General features: G+C 46.9%; 1 protein-coding gene across 6 annotated transcripts in view; it reads left to right on the forward strand.

The window, feature by feature from the left end:
- The first annotated feature begins 301 nt into the window (after positions 1 to 301).
- ZC3H7B (zinc finger CCCH-type containing 7B) overlaps positions 302 to 27,397 on the forward strand; it is a 49,052-nt gene continuing 21,956 nt past the window's right edge. The window contains exons 1-14 of one of the 6 annotated variants that reach the window (XM_065635891.1): positions 302 to 652; positions 7,149 to 7,209; positions 9,886 to 9,919; positions 10,293 to 10,490; positions 11,318 to 11,476; positions 15,252 to 15,332; positions 16,840 to 16,899; positions 18,303 to 18,345; positions 22,342 to 22,601; positions 23,499 to 23,847; positions 24,807 to 24,919; positions 25,803 to 25,965; positions 26,052 to 26,213; positions 27,068 to 27,273. In XM_065635891.1, coding sequence (XP_065491963.1) covers positions 7,157 to 7,209; positions 9,886 to 9,919; positions 10,293 to 10,490; positions 11,318 to 11,476; positions 15,252 to 15,332; positions 16,840 to 16,899; positions 18,303 to 18,345; positions 22,342 to 22,601; positions 23,499 to 23,847; positions 24,807 to 24,919; positions 25,803 to 25,965; positions 26,052 to 26,213; positions 27,068 to 27,273 — 1,881 coding nt within the window. In that variant the 5' untranslated portion in view covers positions 302 to 652; positions 7,149 to 7,156. The remainder of the gene's footprint in view (positions 653 to 7,148; positions 7,210 to 9,885; positions 9,920 to 10,292; positions 10,491 to 11,317; positions 11,477 to 15,251; positions 15,333 to 16,839; positions 16,900 to 18,302; positions 18,346 to 22,341; positions 22,602 to 23,498; positions 23,848 to 24,806; positions 24,920 to 25,802; positions 25,966 to 26,051; positions 26,214 to 27,067; positions 27,274 to 27,397) is intronic. The other 5 variants (XM_065635926.1, XM_065635917.1, XM_065635908.1 and 2 more) reach the window with 5 other exon arrangements.

Here is a 27,397-nt window from a genome sequence, read left to right on the forward strand (position 1 = left end):
CTTCCAGCAAACATTTATGGGTGGGCAAAAGGGTCACTGCTTCAACATATGTGATAATCCCATCGGGGGGGGATGTCTCATAATTCGGTTCACTGCTGCGCTTCGCATGCATGCAATCACTCTGCAGAGGCAGCTTTCTTTTGGGGTGTATTTTACATATCGGCAAAGACAACCAGGAAGAAGAAAAGTGTTGCGTTAAAATCAGAACGGACCCTTGACTGCTCAAGTGCTTTAGTTTTGGTGTTTTTTGGTTTTGGTTTTTGTTTTTTCTAATATATATATATTTTTAAGCCTAATTCACCTTAAAAAATTTCAAAAGCAACCACAAGGGAAAGGCTCTGAATTTTTGTAATGGAAAGCGGTAGCCTCTAGGGCCCAGAGGATATGCAGGGAGGCATTTTCTGTTGCTGGTGCAGCTGAGAGGGAGCGAGCAGCGAGACCTGGAAATGAAAGTAAAGAGATCAGGAGGCACATGGAGGGAGCTGCAGGGGCAGCCGATCCAGAAGCAGAATGCTGCCTTCTGTAATTAAATAGCACTTACTTATTATTATTACTACTTCTAGTAATAATACATTAATAATATCTCTAGTAATACAATACCATTTATCAACGAAAGTTTATACATAGTGTGGGGGGGAAAACCCAAGGAGAGGTGAGTCCTTTATTATTATTTTGGGGGGATTATTTTTGTCTTAAACCAATTCTGTATGTGTGTGTGTGTTTGTGTATGTAGAAAGGGGTGGACTTGAGAAACCAGAAAATCTGGATGTTGCTTCATTAGAAAGTAAAGGGTTTCAGATAGTAACTGCATGGATGAAACGTTGTGTAATGGCAAATTAAAAAAAAAAAGTGGTGAAAAATAATATGGGTGAGATTTTGAAGCTAACCCCCTCTTCCGCCAAAAATGTGGGGTTTGCAAAAAATAATTGTCAGAGATCCTAATCCCACCCCCTGGAAAAAATGTGGTAGTAGTCTAAAAGTGGATAGCTAGGGGAAAAGCCCCTGGGTTTATAGGAAAAAAACTTAGTATTAATTAGGTTTGTGCCTGTTTGTGGTTTGTAGGTTTGAGAGCTGTGTTCGGGTCTGTATTTAGGCTGCAGTTTCCCCCTCTCGTTTGGTATAAACCCCGTGAAGCAGCAGAGAAGCCCTTGTGGAACAGCTTTTCAGATGCACCTTCCGTAGGGGCTTGTAAAGTTTTTCAAATAAGAAGGTTGTGGGATTTTTTTTTTTTTTCAAATTATTTTTATGCTTTAGACAGTTTCCGGGTGACAGGGAAGGTTAAACTTTTCTTTTTTTTCTTTTTGTTTTATTTTTAAAAAAATCTTAAAGCCGCCCCGCAGCCTCCTAGATACGTGTGATTTTTATTTAAGCGGATTGGGGGTGGGGAAGGAGGAAGAGTATGTTTTGTTGGTGGGGTTTTTTTGGGGGGGTTTTTTGTGTGTGGTTTTTTTGTTGTTGTTGTTTTTGGTTTTGTTTTTTTTTTTTTTTCCGGGGAAGCCTGGATCTCTCCTGCCGCTGGAGACCCCTCCCAGCAGGGCCGGGATGGCGGGGATGCCGGGGTGCCGGCGCCCGGCCGAGCCGGGGGTGTGCTGGAGGCGCCGCCGGCCCCTCTCCGTCCCGGCCGGCCGAGGTGGCGCTTTTGTCCGCGGCGGCCGCTACGCAAGGCCGGGGATCGGCGGCCTAGTGATGGAGGTGGGAGGAAGGAGGCGAACGGGGGCTCCCGCTCCAGCTGTATGGAAACCAGCTCCAAGATTTAATTTTTAAAACGAGGCAGAAGAGGGCGAGCTGGCCGGGCATGAAACCAAGAGCAAGGGGCCTATGGATGGGCAGCGTCACCCCACCACCCCCTCCTTGCTCCTCGGCTGCACTGCGGTGCCCCTTGGGCAGGGGCCGGGGCAGGAGGAAGGGTGGCCTGTAGTACATGGGGTGTTGCGTGTGGGGCACAAGGCTGGAGGGAGCGGAAAATGAGGTGATGGTGGTTGGGGTAGTCTCTTGAGGCTTTGGCCACCACCTCCATCCCCCTCCCAGGGAAACTCATGGTCACTGCTTTTCTTTTCAGCTGGGGTTGAGGATGTTGTCGCCACTTCGCCCTGCATTCGCTTGTGGTTATTGCTGGGTGAAGGTGGTAGCACCCCGACCGCAGCCACCGCAATGGTGCCGCAGGGCAGGAGTGGGACTAGCGGGATGCTGGGGTGTGGGAGAGTGGCCATGGAGGTACCTTGGGGTGGCTGGTGCGTGGAGGGACAGGGTTGTCAAACCCAGTGGGCACAGCATGGTGGTGAGGACTCTGCGAGCTGTCGCCTGTGAGAATCGTTCAAACCCAGGGAGAGGGGCATGGCAGAGAGCAGCCACTGGAGCGAGCGAGAGCCTGTGCTCGTAGTGGGCTGTGTGGCCTGTTCTCTGCTTGATATGAGTCTGGTTCTGCTGCACCACTGAGGTGGCCAAACTGCAGCCAGTGAAAGACTCCGTGTTGCAGTCAAGCTCACCCTGGAGCCTTTTGCCTGGAGGAGAGCGCACACAGCCTGGGGCTGAGCTCCTGTCTCAGCTCTACAACCTGCCACTTGCGTCTTGGTGCACTTATTTCTGCTGAAATGTTACAGTCAAATCTGGAAGCCAGTCAAGTGTGAACTCATTGCCATCTCAGAAATATAGTATGAAGAACTTTGCCCAAATGCAGCTCTGGCAGGGTTGGGAATAACACCCAGGTTCTTGATAGGGTAAATTCAAGTATTCCCATTCATCTTGTAGTGTCTCGTAGAACATACCTACCCAGTTTGTGATTGACTCACTCTGTTTACTGGCTTGTGCTTCCTTCTGAAGGCAAGAAAACCATCTTGCCTGTCTGCAGCATTTTATTTCTGTCTGGCAAATAGTTTGTAACTCATTGACAAACTATGAATAAAGACCTCTTTAGATGCTGGACCAGAAAGGATAAACATCTCTGGACTGAAAGGATAAAAGACTTGTAGTGGGGATATAAATACTCTGGATTCAAATCCCACTGATGATTTGAGCAGACAAGTCTGGACAGAGAGATTTGTTTGGGGGGAGGGGGCAAAGGACACTTAGGCACACTGCTTCATTAATGTTTTCCTCTGTGTTTCTGAAAATATTTAAAAGACTGAGAAAACAAAAGATAAACAGGCTTGGTGCTTAAAATTAATAATGCATCATCCATGGAATGGTGTGCGGCAGAACTGAAGTGTTGCACGTATGGGCGGCTCACTGTGTGTTGGGTTCGCCGACATAATGAGTGTGCAGCTTGGTTTGAGGGTCAAATTAGACATGGTGAAGAGGCTGAAACTGTGAGGGGAGACAGCAGCAACTGAGTTTGCCAGGGAGGTGGCAGGGAAGGAGGAGGTATGAGGAAGAAATGGAGGAGTCCAAGTGGTGGCCTCCAGCAGTGGTAAGGCAGGGGAGAGGTCTGCCATACGTATAGGAGGGTGCTGGTGTGGAGTCAGATCAGAAGGAAAAAGTGATTCCTGAGAAACGTGAAAGAAGTTGTTAGGGCAGCAGCATGTAGTGTGTGTTTTGAGGGTGTTGCCATGAGGAGATGAGTCTCATGTGCGAAGTCGTGATGTAAGCCTGAAGGTGTGATGGAGGTTTAGCAGGGGAAGCTGGTCGCCCCCTTGCAAGGAGAGAAGAATGTGGGGCAGTATCAGGGAGCAAGAGTCTGGAGGGGAGATCAGCCTGCAGTTTATGTCTAAAGAAGGCTATGGAGGGTCTTGGGTTGGAGAATGTTCACTGTGGAAGATGAGGGTAGGACTACAGAGAATAAATTATGTGCAGGGCACAGTGGGGTTTTTTTTTATGATGGTTTTGTAGCAAGGATCAAAACTGTGGCTCAGTATTGTGGGACTTGGAGAGATGTACTAGGTTGGTCAGCCATCCTCATGAAGTAAAGATGGAGATACACATGTTGGATGTGGTGGCAATGACGGTGAGGAGAGAAAAAACCAGAAGGGGAGCTCCAGGATGCAAAAAGTTGGGTAACTCTAGGAAGGAGACATTCTGGAGCCTTCCCCCATAGTCCTTTGGCTCCACTCCAGCTTTTGGTCAGTAATGTTTGAATGCCCTTCTCTGTGGGCAACCAACAGTAACCAGTGCTCATTGTAACACATGCGACATCCTGCTGTGTTGGATGTTACAGCGGTGGGGTCAGAGCAGCCATGAGAGCAAGTACTGGTCTGTTCTTCACTCCTTGCAGTACTGTTCTGAAAGCTGAGCTCAGAAGCAGAGGTTGAAGTAAGCTGTGTGTATCAGAAGCTTTTCAAGGTGATGATCTGTTTTGTGGATACACACAATTGTGAAGGTGCACCACAGCATTTTTGGAGTGCAGCTGTTGACTTTGTGATGACCAGCCAGTGTTCCAACTGCTTTCCCCGCAGTTATGAATAATCGCCCCTTTCATCTGACCTGTGGGCTGCTACTTCACTTTCCCAAGTTTTGTTCTCTCCAGAGTGGCTCATGTCATGAGCTGCTCCTCCAGGGAGGACAAGCTTGGAGCTGAAGGTGATAACAGCCACCAGCAGTGCCCTCGCTAACTGAGGTACAGTCCCACTATATCTGAACAGTGCAGGCAGAAGAAGATGCTGATAGTAGGGGTCCATCAACAGTCCCAGACAAGATGAGGTGATGAATCGAGTCCAGGGTCCACTCAGCAAGTCCAGTGGTAGGAGATGGTGGCAGAGACAGGAGTGGAGACAAGCTGCTTATAGTGTAGGTCCAGGGTTTGTCCAGGAGATAGGACTGAGGACAGGTACACCGCTCAGTGATGCGGTATGCCTGGACCTGAGCTTGAATGGAGCTCCTAGACCATGGGCAGAGGGTACATGGGTGGGGGTCTGAGATGAGGCTCTTTGGGGCATTTAAAGGCTGTTAGTGCACTCAGGGCCCAGACAGTTTGAAATTCCTCCTTCCTCCCTGTCCTTTCACCCGTCAGCCTTTGTGAGGGTCCTCTGGACCTTTTAACTCCTCCTCACTAATTTATCTCTTGTCGTTTCTTGTGGTGGCTCTTTCCTCCCTCTTGTCTCTGATGGCCCTCACAGCTCTCCCCTACACTCCTCTGGGGTTGCTCCGTCCTCTTTTGTGGCTTTTTCTGCTGTCTGTGTGGAAACAGTTCCTACCACTCCTCTTCACCTTGTCTGTTCTCTCTTAGTTCTTCTGTCTTTGTTGAATTTCATTCAAGGAGAAATATCAAATGAATTGCTTCTGTCTCTTTTTCTACCCCTCAAGCTGGTCTGCCTGTAGCGTTAGTGATCATATTAACCTCACAGTCTCCTTGCTGAATTTCCGTCTTTCTTCCTGATTGCTCGTTATCCAGGCTATTTATAAATCATTCCAGGCCTTCTGTTAGTGTTGTACTGAAGTCTACCTGCTCTTCACCACTGCTTCTGTTAAAAGCCTTCATAGAGATGCTGATCATCACTCACCTTGTCTATTGGCTTTCACTTTCTTGCTGCGCTGCCCATCCTGTTCCAAATGCAGCTGCTTAAAATCTTCTGCCTGCTGCTTGGACCAGATTGCTCTCAAATTTAATGTACGATACTTACAAACTGCAGAGTGTCCATTTAAAGCTCTTGCTTCCTTCTGGTACAGCTTCTTTCTGGTCTTTCTCTTGCTCCTGCAGTTCCCCCTTCCCCCAACTCTCCTTTGTAAAGGGCAAGTATCAATTCTTCTGCATTTTGCATGATGCAGAGCGCAATCAATAAGGGCTTGCTGAATTGTCAGGATTGATTTTCACATACCTTAAAGGTCCCTTCACCCTGTTCCAAACTGAACGTGCCATAGATACTGTAAGATACCTTAGAATGATGGGGAAGGTAAAAGGGAGCTGGATGATGATGTTTTCCAAGCTGGTGTAGTGTAGAGTTAGATAAATTAGTTTTGTTTCTCTCATAATCACTTCAGAGGCCATCCCAGGCACAGCGTCTTCAGCTCCATCTCATCTCAGTGTTTCTGTGCTTGCTGCCTGTGTCCCCAAGTTACCATTCCTCAAATGCTGAGCATTGTTTGTGATCACAGCTGGTTGATGGCAAGGCTGGGAAATTCCTGTTGCCAGCAACTCTGTTTTGCCACAAAGTGCCATCTCTTCCCCCCTGCTTTATTCTTTTCTTCTGTGGCAGACCTGTGCACCTTGGGGAGAGGTCAGGAAGGAGCCATTCCAAGATTTGCTCCCAAACTGCAGGGGATGATGCTTATGTACCTAGTGGTGTGATTCCAGCCGATTTTAGTTAAGAAAAAGAACATTACTCCAAAATGACTCCATCATGGTATTTTTTCAAATGCCTGTGCTTGCCGAGACCTGGACTGGATTGGGTCAAACCCAGACAAGTTACTGTGCCCACTTGTGTCCCTAAGTGGGGATAACTCTCTCTTGGATGGTCCAATTTGGAGAACGGAACCTTTCTGCTAAATCTGGGTGCTGTTCTGGGGCTGCCCACCCTAATGTAAAACACTGCAGGATGGAGCCCTGTCCCTTCTCCAAAGGAGCATTCCCAAGTCTCTGCTGCTCTTGCCTGCTGATTTTCAGCACAAAATTCCCATCGCATCAATTCATTCCTGTCCTTTTATGTGGACCACAGCAAGCAATTCCATCTCCTTCCTTCACATGTCTCTGTGATGTGCCTCCATACATCTTACGGAGATTACTTGCCTTTGTATGCTATGCAGTAAACCAGTTTAAATCTGTTCCACATAAATAGTGGTCAGAATTCCTTATTATGGGAGGGTCCCAGCACAAATACCTGAAATGACTGTTAGTGCAGGGGAAATGTTGATTTTTACTTTTTTTTTCCCCCCATTCGTAGAAGGCAGTCATGGTAACAGTTGGTTCCCATTGCTTTATTTACTGGCAGCTGAAGTAGAGAGCTCAAATTAAAGTAATTCCTCTTTGCCCATGTATCCTGGCAGTGGCATGTGAGAAAAAGCAGATGCTTGGTAGTGAGCTGCTTGCTGTCCTATGTCTGTTGGGTGGATAAATTACGGACTTTGGTGTTCAGGGCGTCTGGTCTGGAACATTTTGTTAGTAGTAAATTCAGGCACATGCAAAATACTATGCTGCTTAATCACCAGCAAAACCTATAATGACTCATTTTGTGGTGTTTCGGGTTTTTTGTTTTTGTTTTGTTTTTTTTCTTCCTCTACAGTGACTATAATGGAGAGACAGAAGAGAAAACAAGAAATAGAGAAAGGACTTCAGTTCATTCAGTAAGTGGACAACCTCATTGTTTCCTGTGGCTTTGGAGGCGGTTGCCTTCGTATGAAGGACTGCAGGAGCCAAGTTCGTCCTGTTCACCACTTCGGGGCTGCTTCGTGAGAGAGATATTGGTCCCGAGGGTTTTCACTGTGATTCTTCAGGGTGCTTCTTGTCCTGTCAGCTCTCTAAATTCAAAATTCTATTATTTTAATTTCTTTGGGTTTTGCCCTCCACTGCACTTCCAGGGTGATCTTTATAGTCAGCACAATGCTAACAGTACTTGGACCTTCTACTTCATCTTCAGCATGAATATCTCCAAGTGCTCTCTCAACAAGGTTATTCCATCTTTCTTAGGAAGGGATATAGTGTTTCTATTTTGTAGGTGAGCAGTGTGAATGACTTGCCAGGTACCCCATATGGTGCCTGTAGGAGAAACAGATGACCTGGGCTCTTTTACAGTTGCCAACCTGGTAGGTGCCTCAGGTCACTCTTCTGTGAATATCATGTGGCCTTCTAGAGCTTCAGCTGGTTGCTTATGTGGTGGTTACAAGTCCAAGGACTTCCTTATAAAATACAGTGTTGTTTTTTCCCCTCCAATGTTTGAGTTAGCAAAAGCCTCATATTGAGGTCTAGGTTCAATGGTAAGGAAATAGCAAGTTTGTAATCAGATTGGTTTGGGGTTTTTTTAAGGTCTGCTTTGGGTCCTGCAGTTACTATGGCTGAAATCTCTGCATCTGCAATAGGAAAAAAAAAGCCAAATCATCCATGTTACATATTTATATCCTGTGGCATGACAATTATATTTTCTCCATTGTTTGAGACTAAATGACGCTGATAACCCAGCTTCAGAGAGGCAATTGTGAGGTTTGTTTTGTTAATATTTATAAAAATCCACAAGATTTCTGGAAATAATTTATAAATATGGGGGTGTTATTCGTGCTTCTGGAGTGTGTCTTGAATTCTGAACCAGGGGCAATGCCATTTATTGGCTCAATTTAATGTGAAAGAGGTAGTCCAATTTTATAAGCATTTTGAATGTTTCTTACAAAGCTGTGGCCTTTCTTGTACTTGATTTTAAGGAGTAGTTGATGATTAGATTAGATGAAATCTAAAAAAAGTTTATTCTGACACCAATAAGATCATGTGTACAATGTTGTATTTCAAAGGCGAGGATGGCCATGAAAGGTGCTTAGGATTTCTCTAGATCCTATTGTTTTCTCCTTGAAGAGAAAAAATAAATATATGTGGACCAAGCCTGGATGACTTGGATGGTCCAATTTGGAGAACGGAACCTTTCTGCTGAATCTGGGTGCTGTTCTGGGGCGAGCGTTACCCACACAAGCACTGTTGGTTTTGTGGCACAGCCTGGCAGCCTTGGCCAAGACAGCTGGAGTTAAATGGCCTCCCAAACCTGCATTGTTTTCTGCCTTCCTTTTGTGGCGTAGGCCTAAAGACATGTGACTAAGCTAATGCAGAGGCAAGTTGTGTTTATCATTGTATGCCTTGGGTCACACAGAGGATTTGAGGAGGTCTTGGAGTGCCAGTCTGGTGCATCTTGTTAGAGCCAGATGCACATAAAATACACTGGTATTCTCCATGACAATCACAGAATGTTAGGGATTGGAAGGGACCTCAAAAGATCATCTAGTCCAATCCCCCGGCCGGAGCAGGAACACCCAGATGAGGTTACACAGGAAGGCGTCCAGGCGGGTTTTGAATGTCTGCAGAGAAGGAGACTCCACAACCTCCCTGGGCAGCCTGTTCCAGTGTTCCGTCACCCTCACTGTGAAGAATTTTCCTCTCATATTTAAGTGGAACCTCTTGTGTTCCAGTTTGCACCCATTGCCCCTTGTCTTACTGTTGGTTGTCACTGAGAAGAGCCTGGCTCCATCCTTGTGACACTCACCCTTTACGTATTTATAAACATTAATGAGGTCACCCCTCAGTCTCCTCTTCTCCAAGCTAAAGAGACCCAGCTCCCTCAGCCTTTCCTCATAAGGGAGATGCTCCACTCCCTTAATCATCCTCGTGGCTCTGTGCTGGACTCTCTCCAGCAGTTCCCCGTCCTTGAACTGAGGGGCCCAGAGCTGGTCACAATATTCCAGATGCGGTCTCACCAGGGCAGAGTAGAGGGAGAGGAGAACCTCTCTCGACCTACTCACCACCTCCCTTCTAATACACCCCAGGATGCCATTGGCCTTCTTGGCCGCAAAGGCACAGTGCTGGCTCATGGTCATCCTGCTGTCCACCAGGACCCCCAGGTCCCCTTCCCCTACACTGCTCTCTAACAGGACGTTCCCCAGCTTATACTGGAACCTGGCGTTGTTCCTACCCAGATGCAAGACTCTATGCTCTCATGGGACTTTCTCACAGATTTTTTTTTAGGTGGCTGTCTGAAGGCATGTTACAGAGGATTGTGTCTGTGCAGAAAATAGCTGAGAATATGATTCCTCTAGTCTCAAATCCCTTTGGGATCTGGGTATCTCTTTATACCACTGTGGCCATCACTGAGCATAATGCTCCCTAATTGTGTTCTCTTCACCCCAGCTGCCTTTGAAGTGATAAAATATTCTGTAATTTCACTGAGATTCTCAACACAGAACCAGAAGGTTGGTTTCTTCATCAGACAAAAGCCAGTGTTTGCATGGATGCCTGTTTCATGAGCATTTTCTCTTCCTTTTTGTCAGGTCCACATTACCACTAAGCCAAGAAGATTATGAGGTAATTAATAAATTTGTTTTCCAAAGCTGGGAACTTTGGTTAGCAAGATTTGTTCTGTTGCACAGCCATTAGTTTACATGCCAGAAGGGGAGAGCATAGGCTGGTCTGTCACAATTTGTCTGTAACTTAAAGCTTTAAGTTTCTGACAAGTACAACTTTCGGTGAAAGGAGAAAACACTTGAGTGTTCAAGAAGGAAGGAGATTTGACTGGATTATTTTTCTGTACCAAAAGATTGGTGTTTTACAGGAGGGTGGGAAGCGGGGGCAGAAGAGGAAATTTGAGAAATCACGTGGAAGAGAATGGGAAATTGAGAAACCTCTCCTGTCTCTTGAGTATCCACTTTGGTCTATTTTCTCTCTTTTTGCTGCCCAGGCCTTTTTGCAGAAGCTAGTGAGAAACCTGTTTGCAGAGGGCAATGATTTGTTTCGAGAGAAGGATTTCAAGCTTTCGCTGGTGCAGTATGTAGAAGGGCTGAACGTGGCAGATTATGCAGCCTCCGACGAGGTGACCATCCCAAAGGAACTCCTGTGCAAGCTGCACGTCAACCGAGCTGCCTGCTACTTCGCCATGGTGAGCACCTTCCCAAGTCATCCCTAGGGGCCAGGGAGGACATCACGGTTGCAGTGCTGTGCACTTGGAAAAGATGGCAAGAGGGGTTTCAGTTGATCTTGTGCACTCCCTTCTCTGCCACTGGAGGAGACGATGACACACTGAAAACTCTTGACATCTCCCCACTGTCGCACTGTGTCTTGTGAGACCAGAAGAGGGATGTGAAGGAGAAGGGGCCAGGCCTAAGGTACTGAGAATGCAGTTGTGGTCCACTTTGGTGAGGAGTTAGTACAATCTGGAGATTGGAAAGAGCCAGTGCCTTCCAGTACTGACTGTTTCTCTGGATTACTGTTTTGAGTATTGCTCTGGAGGTTCCTGCCTCTTCCAGTGAGGTACTGGAAGACAGTGAAAAGGCTTTAGGTCTTGATGGAACCTTCAGCACACAAATGGAAAAAGATTCTGAAATACTAAGGCTCTAAAAGGCTGCGTGCTTCCATTTTCCTAAGGAATCTAACAGCTTTCCTTTATGGCACAACCCCAGAGCAGGTCCCTTCTGCTCATAGTGAGGCTGAGTCCCATGAAAAAAATTAGCAAGCAGTCACGTCAAGGTAGAGAGGGAGACAAGATAAGATTAAGGATAAACAGCCTTAATTCTGTCCTTCAATGACTTTGAAGTGTTTCGAGTTTTGCGAGACTTAAAAAAATGTTCTATTACTGTAGGTTTTGTGTGTTTGTCTGTGTATGAGGTAATATGTGTATTTCCAATTGCCTTTTATATTCCTGTTTTCTGCTGAGAGAGAAAATGTCTGCTGTGCCTCAGCTGACTTGAGGTGGTCTCTTCCATGCAGGGGTTGTATGAGAAGGCACTGGAAGACAGCGAGAAGGCTTTAAGTCTTGACAAGGAGAACATCCGAGCACTCTTCCGGAAAGCCCGCTCCTTAAATGAACTTGGAAGACACAAAGAAGCATATGAATGCAATAGCCGATGCTTGCTCTCCCTCCCACATGTAAGTTTTTTATTTCTGTGGCTCACCACCTTCCTCCTCCCTAACATGCTTAGCGTGAGGTTGGAGGATAATGGAAGAAGCAGCTTGGCTGTTCCTGGGAACATGCTTATGCATGGAACATGCTTATACATAGTCTGTCTCTCTGACTCAAAGAAGATGTTTGACCTCCCATGTTTCTTCAGTCCAAGGCACCCTCTACAGATAGTGCCAGCCAGCGACACTGGTTAGGGACAGCAGCTTTGGTGGCCTATTCGTGAAGAGCAAAACCCTACCCCGACAAAATGTGAACTAAGGCCATGAGATTATTTTAATTAGCTGGTTTTATGTGTCTAATGGGAATGACTAGGAGCATAGGACAAATGGGAACTGGAGCAATGGAAGGAAAACATGCATACTTTTCCTGTTTTAGGTTAAAATGTCCCACCTTTTACTTACAGTTGCTAAGGCAAGCTGATAAAGCTTTTTATTTCTTGAGGCACATGCGAAGATATCCTTGACATCACGTCAGTTATTTACATGTTCACAGGTGTGTAAATATTTGCATTCAGAGGACACTATCTGCATATCCTAGGCCCTAGATATTTTCCTGACAGTGCTTTTGTTGAGTGTCATTTTAGGCCAAATATTGAACAGGAAACCAGGCTCTGATTAGGTAGATTCTAGTGAGCACTGGCTGTCTTAGCTAAATTTGGTTCTGATCCATCACAGTAATGCTATTACAAGAAAAATGCCTCTATAATACTTCAGCGGGAGAAGTTAACTTTCCTTTATTATTAGTGTTACAGAGGCAGTATTTGAAAGCCTTGTTAACAGTTATTTATTCCTTTTGCATAGCTTGTAAATTATAGTTTCTGTGACTTGGCAGAAAACAGTGACCAAAACATACTAAAGGCATCTTGTTAGGGGAGTTCCAAATAACTATTTTTTTAAAAAGCCCTTTTATGGATGAAAACATCTGATATATGTGTTCATGTAAAGCCATATCTGGCTATATTTCACATTGCAGTTGAGCCACTTATACGGTTAAAAAATAAACTCAATTACTTACATACCTCCCATATTTATCATATCATCATGGTCTACAAGCACTTTGTCAAACTTCTCTGTGGCAGGAAAGTTCAGCCTTACAAACTCATATTGAGTGATCTGCATTCCCTATTCTAAAAAATTTAGTCTTGTAAATTAACACACCCATTTCCTTATTACCTGATTAACAGAATCATAAGCCTTCTCTGCATCAAATGCAAGTCATGCTATCCATCATCTCACTCTTGTTTCCATTACACCACCTGCTAGGCCTCTGGAGCACACAGGTACTTCCAGCTTGCATTGCTGTAACAGCTGAGAACTTTGTTTTGGTCAAAGCGGAGCAGGTATTAAAACTTCCAGTGATCTGCCACTCAGTTGACTCACTGTCTAGCAGAGTGTGTGGGAATAGCACAAGAATGGAAAATGGTAAATATGCTCAAGCGACTGCAGCTGGGGTGTAGAAAAACACATAGATCCCAAGTAGAACTTCTGTGTTTAGATAACAGGCTTGTGAAAAGCGTCATAAAGGCACCTTATCACACATCCTTGAGATTCCTGCAGGCAAAGATCAAAGCAGAGTGGTAAACTGCGCCTGCGTGAATCCCTATATACAGGCCGAAATGAGCAGGCTTGTTGATCTTCACCAAGGGCTGAATTCTGCAGCGCCTGTGTCTCCGCTTGTGTGACCTCTGCCTTGGAGCTTAGGTGCTGTTTTGGAGATCCCCTGGTAGCGAGGTAACAAAAGTAAATTTGCTCTTTGCATTGCATCCGTGGCCTCTGATTGCTCCTGCGACCTGCTTGCGTTGGCTCACACGCAGAGTTAACTGGTTTCTGGGTGCAGGTACTCCATGCTGCTGGTTTGCAGAGGTTTCCAGCATGGTGAGATTGATACTTCTCTGTGGTATGCTTTTTTTGGTATGGCATGGGGTTCTTTTTTAGGATGTTGGAGGAGAGCATATTGCATGCCCTTGTTGAGCATCGCTCTCATTTAGGTGGGAGGTAGAAAGTGCTTGAGCGTAGCATTTGGCTGAGGGAGGGGAAAGCAAAAGAAGATCTTAGGGGTGGCAAAGAGCAAATAACACTCTACCCCCAAACCTCAGGCCTGCTGACAAACAGGACAATAGTTAACTACGTGTTGTTGGGAAGGGAAGTAGCAGCAGTCTAGAGAGAAATACATTCTTGATCTTGTCCAGGAATCTGAGAGGACATCTTAGAGTTAATGTTGGTGTATGGAATTGGATAAGGTAGAGTTGGTGGTATGAGTGTGAGATCAATGGAAATACATGACATCAGAGGTCTTTCTGATGAGTTTCCCACAGGAAGCAGAAAAATGGGAGACTTCAGAAGGCACCTGAGAGAGTGCTTGGAAAGGCAGAAGAACCAGAGGCAAACAGAATAATGAAAATGTGTTTGGTAGTAGAAAGATCTGAGAGGTGGAAGAGAGTGAGGAAGGAGCAGTTACCATGAGATTTCATCAAGTTGAGGTCTGTGGAGGGTGCGGGGACAGATTTAGCAGAAGGTAGCACCTCCTGAAGGGGTGTAAGATGGAGAGAGAAGAGGAGACGGACAAGACAGAATTTGTCTTCACTGAGTTCAGAGAAGGTGGCAACAAGACCAATGTTGAGGTGTGGGGGAGCAAGTACAGCTGAAAAGTGGCACTTGAAATTGAAAGGAAAAGTTACTGATACTGTGGGCTGGAAGAACCAGAGGCTAGTGAAGGGTTGAAAGGGGAAGGATGAACCTACAGGGAGAAGGAGGTTGGAGAGACCAGCATGGCAAGTAGAGAGAAGAGAGCAACCTTCAAGGTTGGAGATGAGGGAGCAGATGTTGGGACATTAAGGAGGGATACCACAATAGGTTGGATATTTTTTTCTTCTTTGAAGAAACTGTTAAGTACTCCAATATTTTTGCAAACAGGGAGAGAAAGGAAAGCAGAAGGCCAGAGCTGCTGGTGATAAATAAGTGAAGAAGGTTGTGGCAGGTTGTTAGTCCAGGCAGAACTGGAGAGGACGGAGCAGGAGAATGGAGTGTGGCCCGGAACTTTGTCTAAAGCCCACAGTGGTGTGTGAGTGGGCCTGGGCAGTGAGCGGAGAGGGTGGTTAACGGCACACAGCAGGGAAAGCAGAAAGATCTGCTTGAGCTGAGGCTATTTAACCACCGCCAGAGGCAGGGAAAATGCCTCGTAACTAATAAGTTGGAAACTGAGACTTGTTTTCAGCTTTAAAAACAAAAAAACAAGCGAAGCAGGCTAGTGAATACTGTCTGCATGTCAAAACTGATGGTTAGCTCTGTGGCTGGCAGAGAAGAAGAGTATGCAGGCTGTATGTACACGCAGGAAAGCATGGAGAGTCTTCCCAGACATGGGGACCTTGTGGAAGCTGTATCAGCCGCCAGCACAGGGCCTTGGCAGTCCTTCAGCCGTCTTGCCAGCGGGACCCATGAGCCCTGCCTGCAGAGAGCAGGCGCTTTCCTGGAAGCAGGCACTTGATTCTGATTTTCTGCAGCATCGAAAGAGTGTGGGCAGAGGTCCTGGTGTAACCTCAGGATCTTAGCAGGACTCAATGACAAGAGCACTTAGGTCTGCATGGACTCTCCTAGGGCTGCTCTGGCAATTGTCCACTTGCTGCTGTCTAAAAGTGAGGCTTCTTGGCACAGCCCAGTGTGTATAACTGCATTCCTGTTTATTTCATTGTGTGTGCCACAAAGGCAAAACTGAAAGTGTCCTGCCAATGTTTTTTTTCCCCAGGATGAAAGTGTCACGCAACTGGGACAGGAGCTTGCCCAGAAGCTGGGACTGAGGGTTCGAAAAGCATACAAAAGACCTCAGGTATGACTTTTTTTTCTTAGAGACTATTCTTTGTCTCTTTCAGATTTACTTTTGCAGAAGTGGCAGGTGCTGTTCTGCAGCTATAGACAAACATACACTACCCTGTACCCTCCTTTTCCTGACCCTCAGACTCACTTTGCCTTAATCCATTTCTAACCCCATTGCTGCTCCTGTGTCCCCAGCTAAGCCTGGCAGAGCTGAGCTAGTGCTACAGGAGATGCTTCCGATGCATTGGGAGCTTCTGTTTTTGGGAGGACAGGGACACGTGGCCTGATCCCAAAGGAGATTTTGCATCACAGTTCTTTCCCTGTTATGGGATGAGGAGGGTGAGATCCTCTGCTGCGTTGGAGGCATGTCTGGTTTTGGAGTGCAAGGTATCAGGAGGGGTTCTTGCCCCATATCTAGGCACACACCTTTTTCATGGTGAGAGAAAGGCTTGTGCTTTGGGAAAATGACAAGTACTCATCTGGTTAAATGGTAGGAAAGAAACCAGCCAAAAGCAAGTCATGGGTCCAATAAATTGACCCCGGTGTCTGAATCGGTAACTGGCTCTACAAGAAAGTGCTGCCGCAACTGGGGTTCTATTGGTACGTGAGTGTGTACCCTGGGATGGAGCTAGAGGGCGTTAGGCCACTGCCAGCGCTCTTGGATGAAGCTGCCTTGGTTGCGTAAAATCCCAGGCTGGGTTTTCAGGAGTAGGGAACATTAGCAAGTACTGGAGGCTCACATTCGCATCCTGAGCCCTGTGCACGCTGTTGTGTTAAACAGCCAGCACGTTCCACCTCCGGAGGGGCACCTTTGCCCTCCATGGTGAGGTGATCGGTGGGCATCCTGTTTGCAGAGAGCTTTTGGTGTAAATTTGGCTGTAGCATCTTATTCCTCTACCTCACCAACCTCCCACCTGTGATTGACCTACCCCCAAAAAAGCACTTGATGTTGGAGCAGCTCTCAATGCTCTGCAGGGATTGTGTCTCAAAGAAAGGGAAGTTCTACACAGAAATATTTTTTGTAGCTGCTCACTAGGTTGGCCTTGCCACCTGTTTGCTGCTCTGGTGTTACTCAGCTGTGATGGGCTTATAACTACCTGTGCATTAGAAAAATAAAGATTAAAACCTCCAAAATACTTTTTATTATTTGAAATTTATTGATTGGTATTTTGATAACACCTTGCCCTCTCTTGTGTTGACTTCCAGCTTTCACTCCAGTGCCGTAATGCCTTCCTGAAGTATTAATTTTTTAATGAAAAGACAAAAACTTCTGTTCCTCAGGGAAGTTTTCTTCCTGATTATGCATTGAATGTTGAGTGTTTTGCACTGAGGTGTCCAAAACAAACATATGGCCCTTTCAGTGTTCACTAAACTGTACCCTTGTGTCAAACTGGTATGCCTTTTGGGGCGGCTTTTATTTATGGGCAGTGCCTGGAAGGAAACGGTATGCGTAACCCTGCTTTACCTAGTTTGGAAGAAATCATGGGCTGTCTGTTCTGAGACCTCTCTCTTCCTTGCAGCAGGAATTGGAAACATTCTCGCTACTCAGTAATGGCACGTCAGTCAATTTGTCAAACCAGGTAGAGTTTGCATCCTGTGGTTCTTACTGTTCGTGGATTGCGCTCCTAGAATATGTCGCGGTTTTGTTTACATGCAAAATTTATAACTGTCGTTCAGGTTTTAAATGTATCAATTAGTTTTTTCCCACTTTTAAGGAATGTTGCCAAGGAAGTTAATTTCTTTGAAAATATTTCTAGTGACAACATTTTTATGTCAGTGATTGGATCACTGAAGATGATTATTCTTAGTTATTGTGAAGGTTTACTTTCTCTTGCATTTTAAATAAGTTTCAGTTTTCAAGTTTTTGCATTGTTAGGGCAATGCTAAGGAAAAGTCAGAAAGTGCAACTACTGAAGAAACATACCAAATTAAATCATGTGATGTACTGAGCCAGGTACATACACAGTTTATATATTCTTTGTATTGTCCTGTCACCTGGGAGATCCAGCTTGGGTATGGCACTCTACAAATACTAAGCCAAAATACAATAAATTGCCGATTTCCTCGTTTCATTGCTTGCCAAAAAACCCACAAATACTTGCTGTTTTTACAGGCTGTTTGGAACTTCACACTGCTCCTAAAAGCAAACAAGCTATAAAACCATACAAATTGTCATTTTGTACAACAAGATGGGATACTGAAGAATTAATTTACCTCCGACTGTTCAGTGACTTGTCTTCACATATTTCAAGGAGAGCCAGTCAGCTTTCTTTAATAGTTGTACCTATTTTTTAATTAAAAAATCTTTCCTTTAGCAAGAAATTAAAGTAGTGCAAAACCTACAGGTTGTAAAAACTATTGCAGTAGATGCAGTACCTCAAGAGTAACACTTTACTTGTGCCCTTTTAAGTTTAAGCTGAAGGCATACATACTTACGTCTGTTTATGTTTCTGTAAAATACGGGCTCGTTCCTTGCCCGGAGCTCCAAGTCAGCAGTTGTCTTGGCGGAAACCTTTTCCTGTTTTGAGTTTGCGATACAAGTCTGTGGTTGTTCGATTGCAAAATATGTGAACTAAGAAAAGGAATGTTGTGTAAGATCAGGCTAATCAGATCTCACACTGCATGGGCCTGACTGATTGCTGTGTCCTGGGACTTGGGACACAGCAATCTCATCCACGCATGAAAAACCCTATTCTATGTACAGATCTGCTCGTGTGGTTTGGTATGGTGCAGGGCTGGTATTCCTTTGCAGCAGCAGGGTTTGTCCGCTGCTGGAGGTAAAAATGAATAGGAACTGTGGATTAATGGCCTCTTAAAGTTTGTTGGTTTTACTGCTCTTGCACTGAAAAAGGCCATAAAGAAAAAGAAAGGGCCAGATGCATTTAGGAGTAGTAAAGAGTCTCATCTGTGAAGTGTGAATATCTTTTAAAATACGAATTTCTGGTGATATTTTTCTCTTTCCTTTCCTACACCCTCTTTGCAGACCACTTCCAATGGATTGGGTTCGATAGATGACATTGAAACAGGTAAAGACATCTCTCTTCTCTGATTTTTTTGGCTTAGGTGAGGTATCTGGCTAGGCTGGAAGGCCTGAGAGGTTCATCATCTTCATTTGCGTCTTTTCTGCGCACTCCTGGCTTTGGTAACTAGAAGAAGGAAAAGGTGGTGGGAAGCAGGAGTGTTTTGCCTGCAGAAAAGCTTTTTGTCTAGGCCCAGTCAGAGACGTCTCTGGGAATTAGAAGGGTCTGCTGAGGTACGCAACTCTCTCCAGTTGTGCTGTCTTAAAGCTGGGCTTGGCAAAGCTTCTGAAACTGCTCCCAGCCAAAACAGTCCAGATAAAGTGAAGTTAAGGTTATAGGCGGCTGTTTGTGCTCTGAGCCTGTATCGTCCTCCGAGATGTTGAGATGGAGGAAATGAAAACAAAGGGAGTTGGGAGGGACCCAGGGAGAGCCATGTTCAGGGTTTGGCACCCAGGAGAAGCAGCAGGAGGGCTATGGGGTTACTTTTCTCATGCCAGGAAACGAGACCTTAACTCTGCCCCTGTAGAAAGGCTTGCTACGCACTTTGTTGTGTGCTGGGGCATTGAACTCATGCCTCTGAGCACATCAGTCTCTGTCCCTTTGAAAGGGAGCTCTGTGTGTGAAGGTAAGTGCGAAGGCTTGCCGCTGCAAGTAGCAATTGCCCTTTTTATAGAAAGAAACTAATTTCGTTATTAGGGTGCTCTGGAAAACATGTTAGTTCTCTGTTGAATGCCAGTTTGGGTATCAGTAACCAAACGCTATGTGCAATCAGGAGACCCAGTTCTGTGAATTAAGGGGAGTTTTTTGCATTATCTTGCTGTCCTAAACTGAACTGGACTCCTACTGCAGAGTGAGGCTTTTAGCTAATCAGGATTTGGTGTAAGAGCAGAATGCCACCTCTGCTGCAGTTCAGGCAGGGAGAACCTTTACTGCTAGGAAATCTTTCCAAAAGCACTGAAATTAAGTGTTATCCCATTGCCCTGAGAGTGGTGTGCCGCCAGGAGAGCTGTGTGTGCTGGGTACCTTGAGAGTTTCAGATAGGAAAGGTTTTTTAGCAAGGTTTTTGTTGTTGTTGTTTTGGTTTTAAGATGCAAACACCCAAAGCCCCTTCCCCTGTGTTTTGCTTGAAGTCATCTAATTAACTTAGCCCTGCCCTGCAGAGATCATGGCTCAGACCGGGCTCAGTTTGGCCTTTGACCAGCTAATAATGCACGAGGGAACCACTGATATTTTGTGAAGCAGAGCAGAGCTTTTAGAAGCACTGTACTTGTCCCTCTGGGACAGGCAGGTGTATGGCCAGAGAGGCTACTAGGTGGGGAGCATCGTATGAGAGACTTGGTTTGGGGAGTGGATGGAGAAGACTCTCATTGAGCTTATAATAATAATAGTAATACATGAGGCTTAGTGTCATGGCAGCAGCAGAAATCAGAGGGAGGCAGGTGTGTCCTGTTGAACTGTTCATCCAAGGAGGCTGTTTTATTTTTTTAAGAGGGAGCAACCATTAGATGAATGCAGGAAGTGCTTGAGCTTTCTGGACATGAGATGTGGGTATGGTGACTGTGAGTGAGGTCAGCAGATGGGGTGTCCTGAGGAAAGCAGGAGTGGGAAAGGAAGGATAAGGGAAAAGATCGGACAGAGGGGAATGGGAGGAAGTGGCTGAAGGAATGACAGGGTTTGGGTGGTCTGATAGAGGGGAGCAGACATCTCCTCTCTGCCTCTTGCAAGTAGTGGAACCTGTTGGTCCTTGCTCTTCTCCTCATCCTTCACATGCACTGAGCTGTGAGAGGTCTCGTGTTGTTCTCTGCCTTTTGGTTGTGCGTTCAGCTTCTCACTGTTCTGGGCCTCTTAGGGTATGTGAGGGCCTCTTTCCTCTGCTTCCCAGTCTGAGTGGGAACTGGAGGGCCTCATTCATTCCCCAGAGAAGGTCTGAACTTCTGGATGCTTTGGGACCCTGTCATTGTGAACACTTTTGCTCCCCTTGCACGTGTCCCCATCCCTTCCAGCATGTCCTGAACTTCTTGTTGGCCCCTGGAGAGATCTTGACAGTACTCCAGATTTAAACATGTGAAAAACGGGAAGGCACAAGCTGTCCCTTTGTACTGAGGGAAATCTGGCCAAGCTACCAGCCATGAGGCCATCCCTGAGGGAAGCTGGATGGCTGGCTCCCGAGCCCGGGTGGGGACCCATGCCAAAGGGAGATGAGCTGAGAGAAGTCATCACAAAGGGGGCATGGCGTTGGAGCTGAGCCTGATCTGAGGGGCAGCTGCAAAACTAAGGACATTTACAGCATTCATTTGAGCTGCTGCCTGTGGGGAACGTGTCCAGCTGCAGCACTGGAAATCCCATAAGGTACAACATGTGCTTTCCTTCGATCGCGTGCATGAGGTTGTAGAGAGAGTCCTGTGTCTGTCCCTTGCCGCTTCCTCCTGCTTTCCCTGCCTTTTGTCACGGCTCAGCTTCCAGTGCCTTGCACAGCGACCTCGCTGTGATCCATCCATGTGGACCACGCACAACAAATGCCAGAGGAAAGGTTACCCAGGGTTGTGGTGTGCTCCTGGTGGGGTTAGAGATAAGGGGACCTGTGTTTGTGGTCTCTGCTGTTGTTTTGTTCAGGACTTGGGGATTTGCAGGAATTGTTGATTTGCTGAGCCCTGTAAGAAAAGCACCAACACAGTCCTCGGTCAGTGAACATGTGGTGTAGCGGACAGCAACATGGCTCACTTGCCCCATCTCCGTTACAAAGGGATGGCTGAGTTCTTGTGGGAGCTGAGTGAGCAGAGATACATAGGCAGGATGCAGCATTTCTTGGTCAAGCAAGATTGTGTCTTGGAAGCTTGTCTTCCCCATGCTTATCAGTTTTTCTAATAAAAGCTGTTGCCCCTCCTTCCAAACTTTGCTTTGCTTATAGCCTTAGACCATCATAGCTACAGTGCAGCGACTGCTGTGTGGATGGAGAAGGTAGCATCTTGGTCTTATTTCTTTTTTTATTCCAGGACATCTGCACAGGGGCAGAATTAAGGTAGTTTGGGTGTTTGGTTTGAGAACTGCAAATGTAACGCTGCGTTTTACGAATTTCTAACATTTTTTTTAACCTTGAATTTTTTTGAGAATAAAATGCTCTTCTGTGAAGAATATGTGCTTGTAACCTTAACTTCACTTAACAGAGGTTTATATTGCATGATGGGAACATCTTACCTTTTCAGTAATGTACTGGAGAGGCAAGGAAGCCTTACGGAAAATCACTGCCTCTCTCCTGCCCTGACCTTGGCTCACACAAATTCCCAAGGGGATGTTTGCTACTGAGGTGTTGAGGGGGAGTGTGAGGAGCAACCTCCCACCTACAGACATCAGGAAGCAGTCAAGAGCAGAGAATTTACTTGGGTAAAGACAACTGAGTCTGATGGGATTTTCTGGGGACACAGTGTTAGCACAACCTTGTCTAAGCACCTGATCTCTGACTCTCTTCCCAGCAGGACCTTGTGTTTTTTATCTTCTGCCATTTAGGATGCCTGAGGTTTTAGAGAGGGTGTGCGGGTAAGCAAGCTTTCAGCTGGGATGTCAAAGCTTCAAGGAGGAGAGAAGGCAGTGATCTCTGCCAAATGCATTAGTGAGGAACATTAAAGAAAACACCAGGTGGTGGGTTGTAGAGAAATGGGATTATGTGCCCCTGGCCTTTAGTCCTGGCCACAGAGAATTCAGTAACTGCTCAGCCACAGGTTTTGTGTTGTCCCTGGTTACTGTGTGTGCTTGCCAAATCCTGACGGTCAGTCTGAGCACTGGCCCTTAGAGCATATTCCAGCTATTGGTAAGCCATTGGAGACTGGGAACAAAAATGAAAGGGCAAGAACTCTTCAGACCAGAGTTCCTCCTCTCGTAAAATCTGCATACTTGTTTTTTGTGATTTGATGGAGTTGTACAATATTGTTTTTGTCAGGCTGTGCTCTGCTTGTCCCCTGCAAGAGACTCTCCTGGGTGACTGGCTCTGTTTCTCCCCCAACACAGACTGCTCTATGGACCTGCAGTGCCTCCCAGCTCCTGTGGCCACCTCTGTCCCTGCGAGCGAGGGGCTGGCCCCTTTGCCCTCTGACTCGAATGCAAAGGGCTTGCCTTCCTCACTCCCCACTGCCAGCCTGCTCCCATCTCCAGACTGCGTGCCCCTGCCAGTGCCTGAGAGTGTGGAGGACTTCACGGATGGGGACATCATTGACGAAGAACTGGACTCCCTCCTGGACTCCCTTGCTGAAGGGTCACCATACCCTCTAGTAAGAGTGGGCACTGCATAGGTCTACTGCTTCTTGGTCCAAATATGTCCTTAGAGCAAGTGAATATGTGTGCTGCCTCTCTCTATCTGTCACTCTTTCCTCCTAGCTCTTCTTCTGGCAAAACTCATTCGTTCCATCTTTTATTTTTGCAACTGGCTTGTGAGTATCTAAAGAGCCCACCTCCAAGCCTGCTTAGCTGTGTGCCACTTCATGGGGCTGCCCCTCAAAAGTACCCAAGATAGCCTTCCCCCGCCATCACCTTCCCACTGGCCTCTGGTGTCCATGGAGTTGAAGCAGACGTGAGGGTAGAAATGCGTGTGCTGAAGCAGGAATGATGGATGTATTTTATATAGTGGGCATGCTCTAATCACCTTGTATTTTGTGCAGGCTGCATTCAGCCTAAGCTCTTTGAACAGGTCTGGGAGCTGTAGAGACAACCTTATGTTGGATTTTAGTTGCCAGTGTTGCTGATGCTATGCGAGCCAACTTGGGTCTGGAAGCAATCTAATCATATTCATGCAGGACCCCTCTCGAGCCAAAAAGCTCTGATGAGATGTGCCGTGAGTAACGGTCGTTACCCTGACCTCGGCACTGTGTGTACTCAGCTGTTTCTCTACCTGAGCAGGTTTAAGTGCCCAGCTGAGGGCTCTTCCTTGCAGACTGATGAGCTCAGGTAGCCCAACACCTCCTTGGGGACCTCAGTCCAGACTGCATGCGGTGTAGATAGATTGGAAGGTCTGTGGGAAGTCTGCAGGCAGATGGAGCTGCTGGATATCATTTTGCTTCAGATAATACAGCATGGACTTGGATGGGAGCTGGTTGTTCTCTGTGTTCACTCATTCTCTGCTCCTCATTCCTAATGTGCTGTTTGTCCTCCCCCTTCCCGATTCCCCAAAGTCTCTGGTCCAGGGCACCATTCCTACGAACCTGCCGACAGAGATGCCCCAGCTGATCCCTGTGTTTCCGGGGGGAACTCCACTGCTGCCCCCAGTTGTGACAGCCAGCATCCCCGTGTCCACCCCGCTGCCACCTGCCTCCTTCGGCCTGGTGATGGATCCCACTAAGCAGCTCTCCTCCTCCTCTGTCCTGGATGCCTTTGAGGCTCCACCAGGGGGAAGTGGCAGCTCCACCTTAGATTCACTGGATTCCCTGGATCTGCTCCCCTACACAGACTCACGGCTCGATGCCCTGGACTCCTTTGGGACAAGCAGAGGGTCACTGGATGCCTTGGATTCGTTTGCCATTGGTAAGCATGAGGCTGCTGGGCTTTTGTGCTGCTTTACCTTGGAATGCATGCCAAAATTATCTCCTTCAGTGCTGGGGACATCCGTTGTAGAGCTCTGTCTGCCGGCGCTGCAGGAGTATAAATGTAGAAGAGGGCAGGGAGTTGTCTTGAACAGAGCATCCGAATATGTCTGGCTCAAGAGTAATGAGAAAGGCTATAGGTGTGTAATCTCAGATAACCAGTAAGTGCATGGTGTGAAATCTCAAGAGGAGAAAGGAACACAAAGGTGTATAATGATGAGTGATGAGATTTAAACCTGGCTTGGTGTCCAGGACACCTCTCTTGGCACAATTTGCTAGACTATAACATGATTCCTCCACCCTCCCCAATGACTCTGATGTTTTGGACCTAAGGAGCAAAATCTTGATGACTGTTTTAGATGATACAGGACCTTGTTGTGCTGGGCAAAATGGTAGAGGCCAAGGTGGGTCTCTCCCATCTCTGGATTCAGGGCAGTGAGCATCCTGTTGCATGGAGCACTGCGCTCTCATGTCACAAGGAGCAAAGCCATGGAGGATGGTGGCCCAAGAGTAAGTCCCCTCCTGTCCCAGGAGGGAAGGCAGGCTTCTTGGCTAACTTGTCCCCAGTATTACACTGTGTTGGCAGCAAAAGTATTTTGAGAAGAGCAGAGCTTGGCCGGTCAGCACTTCAACACTCAGATTCACCTCAGCATTGGGCTGCCTTGGAGTGGCCACCTTGGGAATGCCACCACTCAGCAGCATAGAGTTGGGTTCAGGAGGGTGTGAGGGACAAAAAGGCCTTTCCTGGAGTTTTTCCAAGACTTAGACAGGTGGTTTGTGGAAAAAGTATTAAAATGTTATGAAATAAATAAAGCAAATAGATTTGTTTGTCTTTTTGCGAGCAGCACTGCCTCTGAAAGTGAAATGATTGTTTTTGTTTTGTGGGGCTCTTTTGCCCAGAAGAAACTAGCCCTCAGAAACTGCGGCACCCACCTGGCAGCCAAAAAACATCCCCCGTGGTGAGTGAGCCGCTCTCCCGTGCCGATGTCCCAAGGTGCTCTGGAGCCAAGGTAGTAGTGACTTGGGTGATGTAGGTAATTTGGGCCCCTCTTCTTAACCTGCCCCAGTGGGTGTTGCCTCCCTCGTTGTGGGAGATTTGGAAATTAAGATTTCCCCAGAGTCAGTAGGGATACATTTGTTCTATCTTTTTTATCTGCAATTCTGCATATTGCCATGGTAAACATGGTGTGACGTAGGTTGTAGGGTCAGCAGGGGATCATAGAGGCCAGTGTCCCGCTGTCTCTGGCAGCCACATAACACTGAAGGATGGGGCAGAGTAAGCCAACTTTGTCTTTGGGCTACTGAGGCTCTTTGCTCTTCCCTGGCCCTGTCAGGAGGCTTTTCCAGATACACTGTTGTGCCCCTGTCCCATGTCTCCAGTCTTGGAGAAAAGTGGGAGGGTTATCTATGTTTAGCAGACTTGGAAGAAGAATTTTTCTTAAGCTTCTGTCACCTGCTAGCTCTGTTAACATTCACGTGAAACTAAGTCTCAGCCCTCAAATTAATCTGCCCCCTGAAGACTCAATGATAAGTGGTTTGTTTTTTTCCCAGGTTGGGATGGGTTTGATTTGAAACTTTTCTAATACGATGTTGGTTTTGATGGAAGGAATGGGAAGGAGTGATGGGGTATTTTGTTCTGTGACTCATGATAGAAAACTGAGCTCCCTTACCATGAGAGAAAGAGGCCTATCTTTGAAGTGAACATACCACACTGTGTGTTATTTTTGAAAAAGTTGCATGCTGCTCTTTTGGAAATGTCATTTCAATAGTGAACATTTTGATGAGAGAGAAAATGAGAAAGATTTTTGAGAGACTGGAATGGGGCAGGGGGTTAGAGAGGCTTCTTACCCATGTGGTTGCAGAGCTGAAAAGAGAGGTACGTATGTTTTTGCTCAGGTCAGCCTTGGTGGAGTGAGTCACCCAGCTGTGCCCAAGGTCACGGAGCACTTGCTGTCCCAGCCAGAACCAGTAATGCCCAACACAGCCCTGCTGGTGAAGAACCCCCTGGCAGCTACTCACGTCTTCAAACAAGCCTGTCATATCTGCTACCCCAAAACAGGTGATGCGTTTGCTTTGCCACCCAACGCGCTGGCCCAGGCTGGGGTTTGCCTTTTCCCAGGCTGATGGGGTTCTTCTCTCCTGCAGGGCCCAAGGCTGGTGATTACACCTATCGGGAAGGCTTGGAGCACAAGTGCAAGCGGGACATTCTGCTGGGCAGGCTGAAGAACTCGGAAGACAAGACCTGGAAGAGGATCCGTCCTCGCCCAACCAAAACCAACTTTGTGGGATCCTATTACCTGTGCAAAGGTGATCTGGAGGGGGTAGGGCTGTCAGTGGCTGGGAAGGGGCTGTTTAATGTGTGCCAGGGGAGGCTGGGGGAAGATGTCCATTTGCTATTGCCTGCTTTATTTGGGGTCTTCCTGTCTGACCAGGAGGCCCGGTACAATGAAAGGCAGTGACCTCTCATGCTCTGGAGAGCAGGCAGCTGTTAAAGTGGTGGAGCAGGAGAAGAGTTGCAAAGGCAGGAGGGGTGCTGGGCACAGCCAAGGCCTCAGAGCTGCCCTGTTGTCACGGGCTTTGCTGAGACCCTGCCTCCTGTACGTGTGCCTGCATTAGTCCCATTTCACCCAGCAGCCCCACGGCAGGGCTGTGGTTCTGCCGTGGGAAGAGCTCTCTCTGCCTGCTCCCTTGCTCCAGCCCATCCCTGTGTACCTGCAGGCAACGTGACCAGACTCGTCCCAGGGGCAGCATCGTGACAAAGTACCTAGTGAGATGGGGGCTTGCAAGAGCCAAGATGACAGGACTCCTTAGTGTCGGGCTACTGGGAGAACTTAATCTGGATTGACTCTAAAAGGGGTTGGTTAAATTGTGGTCTGTCCCTGGCCAGGCACTGAATTAAAGCAGGCCTCCATTTTGAGAGAGTTTCCACAACAGATGGCATTACTTGAGATTGTCACCATTCAGTAGTTTCTATTAACTTTCCTGAATATCTTGGTGTAGACAAACTTGGGGGGAGATGTCTTTCTTTTTTCTTGAAGTCTGTGTTTTCTTGCTTTCAGCTCCTTGTGAGGTGTGGGCAGTGGGAGGAGACGAGAGAGAGTTTAGTTTCTGACTGGGCCGCCCTCCCTGTGTGGTGGTGTGTGCTGTTCGTTGCTTTGTAGATATGCTTAACAAGCAGGACTGTAAGTACGGGGATAACTGCACCTTCGCGTACCACCAGGAAGAGATCGACGTGTGGACGGAGGAGAGGAAAGGGACTCTCAACCGTGACCTCCTCTTTGACCCGTTAGGTGGGATCAAGCAGAGCAACCTCACCATTGCCAAGCTCCTCAAGGAACATCAGGGGATCTTCACCTTCCTATGTGAGGTACAGAGCTGGTGGGAGGGAGCAGGCACCCTTTATCCCCTCCTCAGTATGTATCTGGACCATTGATATGTCCCAGCCAGTGCCCTGCTCCCAGAAGGGCAGTGAGCAGTGGATACAGCTGTGC

Source organism: Caloenas nicobarica, chromosome 1 (genome assembly GCF_036013445.1).
Source record: "Caloenas nicobarica isolate bCalNic1 chromosome 1, bCalNic1.hap1, whole genome shotgun sequence".
Lineage (NCBI taxonomy): Eukaryota > Metazoa > Chordata > Aves > Columbiformes > Columbidae > Caloenas > Caloenas nicobarica.